Source organism: Ranitomeya imitator, chromosome 2 (assembly GCF_032444005.1).
Source record: "Ranitomeya imitator isolate aRanImi1 chromosome 2, aRanImi1.pri, whole genome shotgun sequence".
NCBI classification, from domain to species: domain Eukaryota; kingdom Metazoa; phylum Chordata; class Amphibia; order Anura; family Dendrobatidae; genus Ranitomeya; species Ranitomeya imitator.
This window is the reverse complement of record NC_091283.1, coordinates 199,469,000-199,482,466: the sequence shown is the minus strand read 5'-3', so window position 1 is coordinate 199,482,466 and position 13,467 is coordinate 199,469,000. Positions and strand designations below refer to the sequence as shown.

At 40.4% G+C, this 13,467-nt stretch overlaps 1 protein-coding gene across 1 annotated transcript in view; it reads right to left on the bottom strand.

Annotated features, from left to right (window-relative positions):
* Positions 1–3,194: 3,194 nt before the first annotated feature.
* The window catches only part of ADGRD2 (adhesion G protein-coupled receptor D2), a 238,968-nt gene continuing 228,695 nt past the window's right edge, over positions 3,195–13,467 (bottom strand). The window contains exon 20 of the mRNA XM_069748470.1: positions 3,195–3,282. Within this exon, the coding sequence (XP_069604571.1) occupies positions 3,232–3,282 (51 nt within the window). The 3' untranslated portion in view covers positions 3,195–3,231. The remainder of the gene's footprint in view (positions 3,283–13,467) is intronic.

The window sequence follows — 13,467 nt, the reverse complement described above, 5'->3', positions numbered from 1 at the left end:
TTTGTAAACACTGTTCTTGATCAAAAAAGTGCAAAAGCAATACCACCGTGGCAAGGTGTAAACCAAGTTTTTCATTTTCAAAAGGGGTAATAGAAGAAATTGCATAACTAATTGTACTGTTCGTTTTCTCCTGAGTACACCAATACCCCACAAGTGGCTGAAAATTACCAGATTTTTCGGATTATAAGATGCACTTATTTCCTCCAAAAATTTGGAGGAAAATGGGGAGTGCATCTTATAGTTCGGATATACCGGATCTGGCTGTGGTGGGGAGGTAGGGAAGTGGTATCAGCGGATCAGTAGGTCACATATGCAGGAGTGAGCTGCTGTGGCTGACTCCTATGCCCGCTGCTAAAGAGAAATTAATATTCACTGCATTTTACGCCCATGTGCATGGAGGGCAATGAATATTCATTTCTCTTTAATATCATCCTGGTATAAATAGCCCCAATCCCTGTCCTGGCATGCATGGCTCCATCAGAAAAGATTAAAAAAAAAAAAAAAACACATTACACTTACCTTCCCAGCGCTTCCTCACAGCATCTTGTCCCGAGGAATTAATATTCACCTCTCTTCACACCCATGGGAATGGAGCGAGGTGAATATTCATTTCTCTTAAGTAGCGGCACACGTGACTGTCGGCAGCTGCAGGAAGGCTACAGATGACGCTGTGCTCACTATTAAAGAGCAATGAATACGCATTGCTCTGTGCGCACACAGTCCTGGCGTGCAGAGCACTGAGCATTCCGGCAGCTGCCCTTCGGATTGCAAGCAGCACATGACATCCGTGTCATGCGCTGCTTACAAGCATAAAGCAGCTGCTGGCACTGGAGCAGGAAGCTGCGAGGGAGTAGCAGGAAGGTAAGTAATATTTTTTTATGTTTTCTGATGGGGCCATGCATACTAGGATAGGGGCGGGTGCCAATCATACCAGGATAAGGATGTGGCCATGTATACCAGGACCTGGATGGGGACCAATCATACCAGGTTAAGGTTTGGGCCCTGTATACCAAGATAGGAATGGGGTCATGCATACTAGGATGAGATGGGAGCCCTGAATACCAGAATAGGGATGAGGGTGATCATTCCTGCCAGGATAGGGATGAGGAGGCCATGTGTATCAGGATGGGAAAGAGGGGACCATATAGGATAGGGGTATAGGGAATACGAAGTACAGAATTAACCACATTTTTTTGTTTCAATTTTTTTTTCCTAATTTTGTCCTCCAGAACTTAGGTGCGCCTTATGGTCCGATGCATATTATAGTCTGAAAAATATGGTGCTTTTGAGGCACAGTGCAAAGCTCATGAGAGAAGGAGTTTGTGGGTGCCATGCCACATTGGCAGAGCCCCTGGGGTCCCAAAACAGGATAACTTCCCCATAAATTGCCCAATTTTATAAACTATACCTCTCAATTAATGTATCTAATGGTGCAGTAATCATTGACATCACATCACATGTGTGTCAGAGTTTTTTACTATTGGGCGGTGAAAAAAATATAATTAATTTTTACCCAAAAAAATTTGTTTTAGCCCCACATTTTACATTTTCACAAGGGGAAATGGATAAAACCGGAACCAAAATATGTCCCAATTTCTACTGAATATGGCAATACCCCATATGTGGTTGTTCAGTTTTGCTTAGACTCAGGAGGGACGGAGCACTACATGACTGAGAAAATTTTTGTATAATAGTTTGTAGACTCCATATTCAGAGCCCCTAAGTGCCAGAAGGACAGAATTCCCCTTAAAGTGATCCCATTTCAGGAAATCTATCTACAGGTGTAGTGACTATTTTGACTTCATGGGTGTTTTCCAGAAACTAGCCGCAGTGGATGCTGCGGAATAAAAATTGCAAATCTGCCATCTTGGTGCCCAAACATTGCAGTGCCCTGTATGTTGTAGTACTCAGCTCGTGCTTCTGAAGACATGCATCTCGCAAATTAAGTGAGCTTTCTTCACTACAGAGATGTCAAACGTGATTTAAGCACACTGTTGGGCTCAGAAGGGAGGGGACATTTGAATTTATTTTGTGCTCTACACTGAGCACGTAATTTGGGGTTTAGATCTAAATCTCCAAATGACGCGATTCATATGTGATGTTACTATGGACATTGTCTGGCCTCTGTTCAGCGGTGTTCATCTTTTCAGAGGTGCACAAAATTGAGGTGGACAGTGCTTTTATGCACGCTTAAGACTGACACAGCTGGATCACAGGTCAGGTGGCGTCCACAGTATCTCCATCTGTCTCATTATTGGGAATTTACTGCCGGGTATTCTATCTGAATACCATATTTTAGAGATTTACATGGAAACCTCAGTGTAAGCGCTCAGCGTAAAGCGCAGGATAAATGTGAGCCAAGCCTTACTGCAATCTTTGGGAGGCAGAATAAACAGATCAACAGCAGGTGAAGAATTCCTGTTCCTCATGTGGTATAAGTGATTAGATGACTGTATTCTTCAGGTCAGTGCGATTACAACGATACCAGATTTATATATGGTAACTTTCATGTTTGGCTACCATGACACACCACAAAACTATTTTTATGCAAAAAAAAATAGCTTTTGGAAAGCCATATTTTGCAAACTATATTTTTTCCATCTTACTGCCATCATGTAAGGGCTTTCATTTTTGTGGGATATTTTAAGCTATACTATTTTAATTTACACTTGACTGATCGCATTTTATTCCATATTGTTTTGGGCAGTATGATGAAAAAAATAATACTTTTTTCACATTTTTTGAAAATGTTCACTGAAAGGGTTAACTAATGTGAAAATGTTATAGGTTGGGTCGTTCTGGATGCAACAATACCAAATACGTGTTCTTTAGTGTATTTTTGTTATTACATCAACTTGAATTAATTGGCATAATATGGTTTTATTTTTATATATTTAGTGATTTTTATTAATTTATTTTTTGGCGATTTTTGAAAAAATTCCAACAGTTTTTTTTTTCACTTTATCCATTTATGGGACTTCAACATTTACTTCTCTGATTGCTGGTCTCATGCATTGCAATACATATGTACTGCAATGAGCTAAGTGAGCAAGGGTGTTGTAATGCGCTACTAAAACTTTATTTACAGCTGGAAAGTTTCACCTTTAACCTTTCATCTGGTTGTTACTCTCTCCACTTGCTAGAAAAAAGCAAAACTGATGCCCATTTATAAAATCTTTTTTTTTTAAAAAAAAAAAAAACCTTATCAATAAACATTTTGATTTTGAGGGATTACCTTACCTCACTGTTATAAATGGCATAAATCAAGAAAATATACAGCCCCTGTAAGAAAAAGAATAAAGTAATAAGTTTATTTTCTTATCATTATACATTTTCTTTTATAGACTTACATTTACATACAATTTCTTCCAAATGCCCTTATAGCAATAGTTACTTTGAGTTAAATGGAATCTGTTAGCAGGTTTTTCTATGTAATCTGAGCACAGCATGATGAAGGGGCCGAGAGCCTGATTCCAGCAATGGGTCACTCACTGGGCTGTGTTTTGGAGTTTCAATAAAATCAATTTTCCATCAGCAGGTGATTATCACTAGAGGACTAGGTATCACGTGCCTCCTAGTCCCACTACTGATTAGCAGCTTTCTGGCAATATACAGTGTACACAGAAATCTGCCAATCAGGGGTGGTGTGGGCGGGGTTATATACAGCTCAGCATTCTGAGCTCTGCTAAATCTGCAGCAGAGAAAACAGGGATTCTATATTCTACTTCTATTCTACTAACGTTGAGGGTGGTTTCCTCAGTTTTTTTTCAGTCCATGAGGTCTATTTCGTCACCTTTCAAATTTGTTGGACGTCATTCTTTTTAATTGTTCAGAGACTTCTCAGAATACGTTTCCATTCTTTGCTTGGAAATACTCCGATAGATGAAAAGCAGCCACAAAAACTGCAGCTTTACAGACATTTCATTTATAAACATACACACAACGCATAGCCTTGTAATCTTCAATGTGACCATTACGATTAGTCGTTACTATGTTTCGCCTAATTGGCTTTGTCCTCTGGGGAGCCACATGCTCATGTTGGGCATAGGGTCCTCTTTTTTTCAGTTCATGAGGTCTATAACACTACTTTTCAATCTATTTAGATGTCATTCTTTTTAACTGTCCCTCGTCTTCCCAAAATATGCCTACATATTTCGTTCAATACATGATTCTACTACTGCATTCCGCTAGAATTTCCCATTCCCTACACAGGTCAAAGTAATTTGTTGTATGTCATTGCTGAAGCGATTTTTTATGTAGAGACCATATTAATTTGAAGTTTTGTATGGTCAATCTTTTTTTTTGTACAGCTCTACGTATTTCCTATAGATTTGTAAGAGGGTTGAAAATGGGTTAAAACCTTCTTACAAAAAATTAGGAATTTGCGCCAATTGAAACAAATTTTGATGTTTTAGACTGAACATGTTTCAAAAACCTGACCGGCACATCCAAACATAGACTAAGTGTGAACAGGTGCTGAACCTAGAGTCACCAACTCGTATATAGTTAAGTAAATAAGGCAGCACACTGCAGCGCTAAAACATGTAAACTTGAAAACACGAAATTTGAACTGCATTAACTGCACTAGAAATATGAAAAATGAGAGCTTTTAGCGCATAAAAATGGCCAATTTTATGTGTACCTGGTAGCCCCTTTACGGCATCTCTCTTATACCAGGTCCTACGCTTGCCTTACCTCGCTGAGCATAAACGTCTCCATCTGAATGGGTACATGTGAAACCTCTTCCTAGACTAAAATTCTCTCTCTCTATGGAGGGGTATTGGACCTGCTGTAATTAAAACACCTGAAGCTAGGAGGCGGAGTGCACGATCAGGAGGCTAAAGAATACATTTCAAAAACCTGACCGGCACATCCAAACATAGACTAAGTGTTAACAGGTGCTGAACCTAGAGTCGCCAACTCGTATATAGTTAAGTAAATAAGGCAGCACACTGCAGCGCTAAAACATGTAAACTTGAAAACACGAAATTTGAACTGCATTACTGCACTAGAAATATGAAAAATGAGAGCTTTTACCGCATAAAAATGGCCAATTTTATGTGTACCTGGTAGCCCCTTTACGGCATCTCTCTTATACCAGGTCCTACGCTTGCCTTACCTCGCTGAGAATAAACGTCTCCATCTGAATGGGTGCACTCCGCCTCCTAGCTTCAGGTGTTTTAATTACAGCAGGTCCAATACCCCTCCATAGAGAGAGAGAATTTTAGTCTAGGAAGAGGTTTCACATGTACCCATTCAGATGGAGACGTTTGTTCTCAGCGAGGTAAGGCAAGCGTAGGACCTGGTATAAGAGAGATGCCGTAAAGGGGCTACCAGGTACACATAAATTTGGCCATTTTTATGCGCTAAAAGCTCTCATTTTTCATATTTCTAGTGCAGTAATGCAGTTCAAATTTCGTGTTTTCAAATTTACATGTTTTAGCGCTGCAGTGTGCTGCCTTATTTACTTAGACTGAACATGGTTGCCATATCCTTTGTTGGCTGTTATGAGTTAACTTTGACATGTTTTGCCAAGTAACAGTTATGTTATGCACAATGCATACCACCAATAATGTACCTTAAGGTAGTACAAGACCCTCTTTAGTTAGGAGCGCACTGTAATGCCATATTGCCTTATAAAAGGGGTTGTCACCTCTGGGAAAAAATTTTTGTTTTTTATCTAAGACTTTTTTTTAACTAAACATTTTTAAAAATTATGATTTTTTTTTTGCAAAAATCACATGTATTTAAGTATGAAAAAAAAATTGCGACAGTTCTGTGACAAATGTGATACAAGTGAGTGATACGAGTACTCCCCTTATGCTTTCTTCTTTCATCGGATTTCTCCATTGTTCATTGACCTATTATGTAGAAAAAAATGAAGGTACCCCTTTAAAAAATGTTCATAGTTTGTACGAGTGTTGCTTATGCAATCACCTCCTTTCTAATACAACCCTAATATATAGGTCTTCGGTTGTCGCTATGATTTAAAAAGAGAAAACAATTTGACAATAAATGTCTTCAGTTTTGCTCTTATGATTTGAAACGCCTGCCAGGGCCGTGGGGTACTCGGTACCGGGACTGGCACTTAAAGGGATGTGTAACGACGGCGACCCTATGCATGGCCCTGGGCGCCCATGTTAAAGGGATGGTCTTTAAAGGGGCTAGTTGAATAATAAAAGTTTGTGACGCCACCTGTGGTATTTGGTCAGGGGTGACCAACGCTGCTTAAAGGGGTCCACTGTGCTGATGTTATGGCAGCAGGGATGGTATGGCTTCCCCAGGTGAAGCTGGGTCCCCAGGGCTCCCGCTGAAATAGATTAAGATGGTGATAGATGGTGTAGTAAGAAACGGAGAACACAGGTTTGCAAGCTCTCTACCTGTTTACTTGGTTCTAGGCAGCAACAGTCCAGAGTACCAGATTACAGATGCTGGTGTGGTCCGACCAGCTTGGAAGCGAATTGGGAATCCCTCTAACCAGGTGGGTTTGGAAGCCTGCCTTCTAGCGCTGTGGTGTTGTAGTCCCTTGCTGCCTTAGTCCTCACACAAGGTCCTCACGTTCTCTGTCCCCCTTTTTTTTACAGGATCTCTATCACGACCCGGGCTCTGTTTGCTACTGTGTCCTCAGGTGTCAATGGTGGACGGGTGACTTGAAGTCCAGCCGTCCGCCGGTTTCTGCTGTGATACCTTAAGTGCTGCACAACCTCGGTCTTCCGGCTACCGGTATCTGCATACAATCGGCCCCCCGAAGAAGCCTACGCGAAACACGCGTTGGGGCTGGCAATCCTCACGTCCACTCCATGACTGACATGGGTAAGGTCCAGTCTTAGACACCTTTTGAGACAGCTATTTTACATAGGTTCCCAGAGGGACTAAACAAGTGTTTTTTCACTTTTGGTATACTTTTCTTGCGCTCTGAACCTTGGACCTTAAGTCGTATAACATTTTGGTGTGGTACATGTTTTTGTTACCTCACGGCCCCCCGAAGAAGCCTACGCGAAACGCGCGTAGGGGCTGGCAATCCTCACGTCCACTCCACGACTGACATGTGTAAGGTCCAGTCTTAGACACCTTTTGAGACAGCTATTTTACATAGGTTCCCAGAGGGACTAAACAAGTGTTTTTTCACTTTTGGTATACTTTTCTTGCGCTCTGAACCTTGGACCTTAAGTCGTATAACATTTTGGTGTGGTACGTGTTTTTGTTACCTATACCCTTCACATGAAAAACCCTAAATGTACTGTAGATTTTTTACTAGTTTATTTAATTGTATATATCATGTTGCTACTTAATAAATGCTTGAAATAATTTTATTGATCTAATTGGCAGCGTTTTGACTCCTTTTTTCCTAATTGTTTATACGGTATCTGCATACAGCGTGGAGGAAGCCCTGTAGCAGCTTCTCTATCCAGCTCTTCACTCTTCTGTGCTTCTCCCTCTCAGTCTCCTACAGACTGCTCTGCTTTCTTTTTCCTTCCCAGGAGCCGTAGAATCACTCGTTTCCACGGCCCCAGCTTTCCTTCTCTCTCCTCGCTCTACTCTCACCAACTGTCTAACTCCAACTGCCTAGCAACTGACTCCTCCTCCCGACCAGAGAGGACAGCTCCCCTGAAGTCGGATGTAGAGCTCCCCCTTCTGGCCTGGAGACAGAACAGTGTTGTATGTGCTGAATACCTGTCAGAGATTCTTCCTCGCTTCCAAGCGTGAAATCACTCTCCCCGTGAGGAAAACAATGCCACTGTAACAACCGGTTACCTGGGGTGTTACACTCCCCCCGTTAAATCCAGTACTCCCAGACTGGGAAAACAAAAACGACAATAATGCAACTATTTGGGGAAATGCATTTCAACAGATGCATAAACTATACTTTCCTTTATGGGAGGCTGTTTTTCTTGAACGTTGCAAAAAATATTTACAAAGGCACAGTCATTTTAGTATCAGGGTGTCCTTGTGCACCAATAACAGTAATGATATGGGGGACCCGTTCTAAACCCCCAACATAGGGCTTAGGTGGGCTGCAAGGTGTAACATCCAGAACTGGTCTTCGGCCGCGCCAAACAGTTTTTCTTCGTTCTTAGGGACAAACAAGGCCCTGCCCATGCTGGCAATGTCAGTAGAACCAATAGGATGCACCTTAAGAGATGCCAACTATTTACAGTAAAGTTTTGGGGCAATTCACCGTCCATTACCCTATTGTCCATTTAAACCCACAGACATGACACTTTTTTTGTTTGTTTTTTTAATGCACCACAGACAAATTGCTTGCTGCACACTGATGACATCCGTTTGTCATCAGTGTGACATGTACCAGCACCTGGCAAAAAGCAGTACAGTTCTTGATTTTCCCAGGCTCCGGGTGGTGAATCTAACTCATCATCCTTGACTGGTCACTCCATGGTGAGAGAGACCAGGCAAGTCTGTTGACCGCTGTACTAAGCAGCTTTGTCAAGCGCGTATTAAATAAATCATTTTTTTTTTAAAAAGCAGCCTCGAGTCTCCTGTAATTTTCCTAGCCAGCTGAGGAAAAGCCAATATATAATAATATAAATAATTCTGACCTCATCATTCGGCAATTAGATAAGGCATGCTGCACTGTCATCACGGATACAACCTTGTATTGCAAGTCAGCTTTGGCCATCTTAAACAACAATACATACAAAGAATTAGCCACTAATCCTTCTTCTCAATTTAAAAGCATTTTTTCTCCTGTAATTTTTCTAACCAGCTGAGGGAAAGCAAAATATATAAAAATATAAATAATTCTGACCTTATCATACAGCAATCAGATAAGGCATGGATACAGTCTTGTACTGCAAATCAGTTTTAACAATACATAAAAAAAAATTAACCACTAATCCTACTTCTCCGTCTAAAATCTAAAAACATTTTGCCTTCATGTCTGAACGAGAGCATAGATTTGGGTGTGATCAACTCAAAATTACACAGATGGCTTCTGCCTGATCACCCCATAATGCTCATTTTTCACAGACTTCCGAAAACCTACAAGAACATTTTTCCGCCACCACTTCACCCAATTATTTCAGTCACTGGTTCCCTGAATAAAAACACGTAAGTGAGTGGGTAGATCAAGATCTTCAACCATTAGTGACCCAAATCCCGTAGACAATTACAGTGCATATTCAAATATTCTGAAATGTTTCATTATGCTATCCCTTGATTGATTTCTTACATCCCAATTTTCTCACCTTCAATCAAATTTTATTTACAAACACTAGGTGCCCCTATGGGACCAAAATTTTCACCAACTTTAGTTATGGCATGGTGAGAGGATTATAGATTCACTGAAAATAACCTATTTTTTTCCCCATATAATGTGGTATGGCCACTTTGCGGACGATTTGTTGTTCGTTTGGAGGGGAGATACTAAAATGGTCCACAATATACAATGCAGGCTATCCCGTATAAAGAATTTACATGAGCAAGACGTTTTTGTTCAAATGACGAAACCTTCCAATCCGAAGGAATCATCATACAAAAAAGGCTTATGGACAGGGGATAGAAGAGATTCAATATCAACAAAGCATTTAAGGACACCAAAACATAAAACGAGAAATCGTCAATTACACAGAAATAACAACAACATTGATTCTCATGACTCCACTACTACAAATATGGTCTATACTCCTTATAGCAGACAGTTCACTGACATAAAAAAAAAGATCTTAAAATATTTGCCAATAATAAACCCGACCAGGACAATACAGCACGCCAAGTTCTCAACAATGGCTGTAGATGTGTAGCTAGAAAAGGAAAAGGAATGTCACTTGGAAAATTTTTTTCTCCCTGTATGCTCAGATCCTCACAATCTTCTCCAACGTGGTTATCCAGCAAAAGTTTCTATAAATGTGCTGGTGATCGTTGCAGCACATGTGAATTTGCCGCAACCAAGAAGAAAAAAAACATTTAGTCTTCCACAAGGCACAGTGCAGACTATTAATTCATTCATCAACTGCGACTCAGACCATATTGTCTATTGCATTGAGTACCATGCATGTAACCTTATGTATTGGTTGCACAACCAGGAAATTAAAAAAAGAAAAGATTGCCGAAAATATCGCAAAAATCAAAATCAACAGCAGCACATATTCAGGAGCAGTGAAACTTCTCCCTCATACATAAAGTGAACTTATCAGATTTTGTTTTTTTTTAGGACTGGAAAAAGTCAAACAACTTATTCGTGGAGGAAATTGGCAAAAATCGCTAGCCCTCAGAGAGGCATTTTGGATTCTTCACTTGGACACCAAATTTCCAAAAGGAATGAACTATATAAAAAAACTTGTTTTACATTTATTAATTTTTAATTTTCTCTTTTTTTTAAATTCTCTTTATATATTATAATGATTGTAATATTACAGTCATTGTTCTGAGCAATAATGATCATGTTATTATATTTCCTTCCCTTGTTGCATCATTTTGGTAGAAATGGCTCTGAAACCACACAGCTTTTGTCTGTAAAATGCAATCAAGCTTGATCCATTGATTGGTTTCTTCCATGTATATAATAAGCTCTTTACTTCTATAATGCATCCTATGACTAAGGGCACTGTTGTGCCTTAAACACGGCAGATGTTTGTTTCAATGGGGTCTTTTTAAATGATGTTTTCAATAAACTGAACTTTTAATCATCTGGGTGGCAGTGCTGGACTTCACTCCATCCCCCCTCCTATCCTTTGTTTGGCTACAATCACCAGCATGATCGGCCGCTCCAGAGATCTCCAACCTAGACCTACAATTGCAACGGCGTGTTGAGCTACTTTCTACCTTTTACCTGGGGGTTGATGATAATTTTCAGGGAAGGGGGTAATAGTTATAAAGGCTATTAATATCAGTTCACAGGTAAGAAAACGATGTAGGGCCCCACTATATTTACTAACCAGCAAAGGCTATGCAGACATCTGTGGGCTGATAGTAATAGCCTAGGAAGGGGCCATGGATATTGAGACCCTCCCAGACTAAGAACATCAGCCTTCAGCCACCCCAGAAATAGCACAACATTAGATACACCAATTCTGACGCTTAACCTTCGCTCTTCCCACTTGCCCTGGTGCTGTGGCAAGTGGGGTAATAGTTTTGGGCTTGATGCAGGCTGTTTTATGGCCACAGACACCAAGCCCATGGACTAGTAATGGAGAGGCGTCTATAAGACACCCCCATTACAAACCCCATAGTCAAATTTAATAGACAAAGAGTGAAGTCTTTTCATTGAAATAAACAAAGTCCTTTATTTGAAATAAAAACTCCCCAGCCATTTTTACCCATTTATTCCACAAAAATAAAAAAGGGCAAAGTTATCCTCACCTTTCAGCCGAAAATCCATTAATGCTCATAGTGTTACGCTAGTCACTTCTCACGGGAAAGCCGTGAGTCAGCGTGGTCAAGGAGTGCAAGGTCAGAAGCCAGGAGGGTGCGTCAAACAGAAGGAAGAAACATTAACATTCTGAGGTCAGAGTAGGGGTAGAATAATGGCTCAGAGCTGAAGGGGTTAAACAGGTGGCTGGACAGAACGAAGTCCAAGGTCAAGCAACAGATCAAGCATACAGAACTCATTGCACAGGAGAACAAACCTCACAAGCTGAATGTGTGTCTGGCAGAGGTCTGGGATACACAGCTCAGTTAAGAATCATGGCAATTAACTGGAATAATGAACACAAGGAGACAGCAGACACCTCACAGTCTCAGATTGGATAGTCAAGCTCAGGCTCAGCATGCCCCTGTACCCAGTTGGATGGCCAAACTGTAAATCAAAGTACTGACAGCTTCAGCACACCCCTATACCAGACTGGACGGCCGAGCTGTCAGTAACTGCACACCAGATACACTGAGGGGTGGAACCATGACATACAGTCCCACAATCATCCAGATGCTTTGGTAAGCAGCCACATCAGTGATGTGGCCCCTCTCCACAACAGCCTGAACACACTGAGCTGAGCATGAGAAGCGCTGCCTGTGACCGGCGGCAACCTCAATTAGATCACCGCCGGTCAAACACAGCCGTGTTTTCACTTTCAGCTCAGTGTATTCCAGCTGGCATGGAGAGCGGTTGCATCACTGATCTGACTGCCCACCAAATCATATGGATCGTCGCGGGACATGGGCAAGGGGATAATCAACTGATAGTGCCTCCATCAAACATGTGGAAATTGCAAGAAGGTACTTTGGCCTCAGGAGTTGTTTAATAATTATTAATTTAATTATTCTTATTCTCAATTCTGTACCGAGCACATTGCCTTTCACTGACATTACAAAAGCTATTTCTGTATATTTAGCTCAGAGTGTAAGTTAACACCATATATAGAGAATACGTGTTCTATGGGACATATATAATCACGTCTCTTAGGAGGTGAAGGGGGCTGTCACATGGGGGCAGTCACCTCCTGCCTTCTCTCCTTCATTCTCTACAGACTTCAGACTACTAACAGAAGGAATGGACAGCTGGTAGCCATGATGACTTCTACTCCATGACAAAGACACCATTTACCATTCAGAATCTCAAATGGACAATCTCTTTGTAACTACTTCACCTATTTTATGTTTTGCTGCAATGTGGTTTTTTTGTGGACAATCCAGTAAACCACTACATTTTTTATGAAAATATCATGACATTTTCATTTAAGAGTATTGCATCTGGTAAAGAGTCCTGATTAAATAAATGTGCGATGTAAGCATATTTAACAGGGGTCAATGTTCCATGAGAACAATTTTAACACCCAGGAAACTATATGCCACAATAAATTAACTGCGGTTCTTAAGGCCTAAGGAGGTTCAATGTGCTACTAAAGTGGCCATTTCGACCAGATGAAAGCACAAGTGGTAGGTGGCACAGCAATATTATAAATGGTACATTAAATTCTGGGCAGGGCACTGTTATGGATTTTGCACTGGAGCTTAATTGTAAAACCCTGCTTAATACGTTGAGGTTAACTAAATAAAATTATTATAATTAGTTACTTTGATATTTTTTAAATGAACACTAGCTAAATGCTTCCAATTACGATATGATGAAGAGTTAGACTGGTATTAACGCAAGACAACAAAATGCTCTAAGTGTAGGAAGCTAGTGAAACTTTTTTTATATATTTTTTAACACAGAATAACCTCTGAATTACCTCACTCTTGTAAAGGAAGTAGAACAAAATGCATTAATGTTTGTATCACACAATGCAGAGAATAATAGACAGAACATTAAACTGTATTATGTGTTGACATTGTGCCTATGCCTTAGCTGGTGAATTTAGTGTTTAGCGAATATTGCTGTTGCAGGCATCAGTTTCATTAATAACCCTTTTCTCTTTGTTTCCTTAAAACATCCCTTTATCACTTATGCTTTTTACAACATTATCTTTTTTTTTTTTAATGGATTTATCTTATCCACAGTTTGACATTCATGTAATTTTAAGCATCTGCATCTTTGACCTTTTTCAATTTGTAAAAACATTGGACAATGAA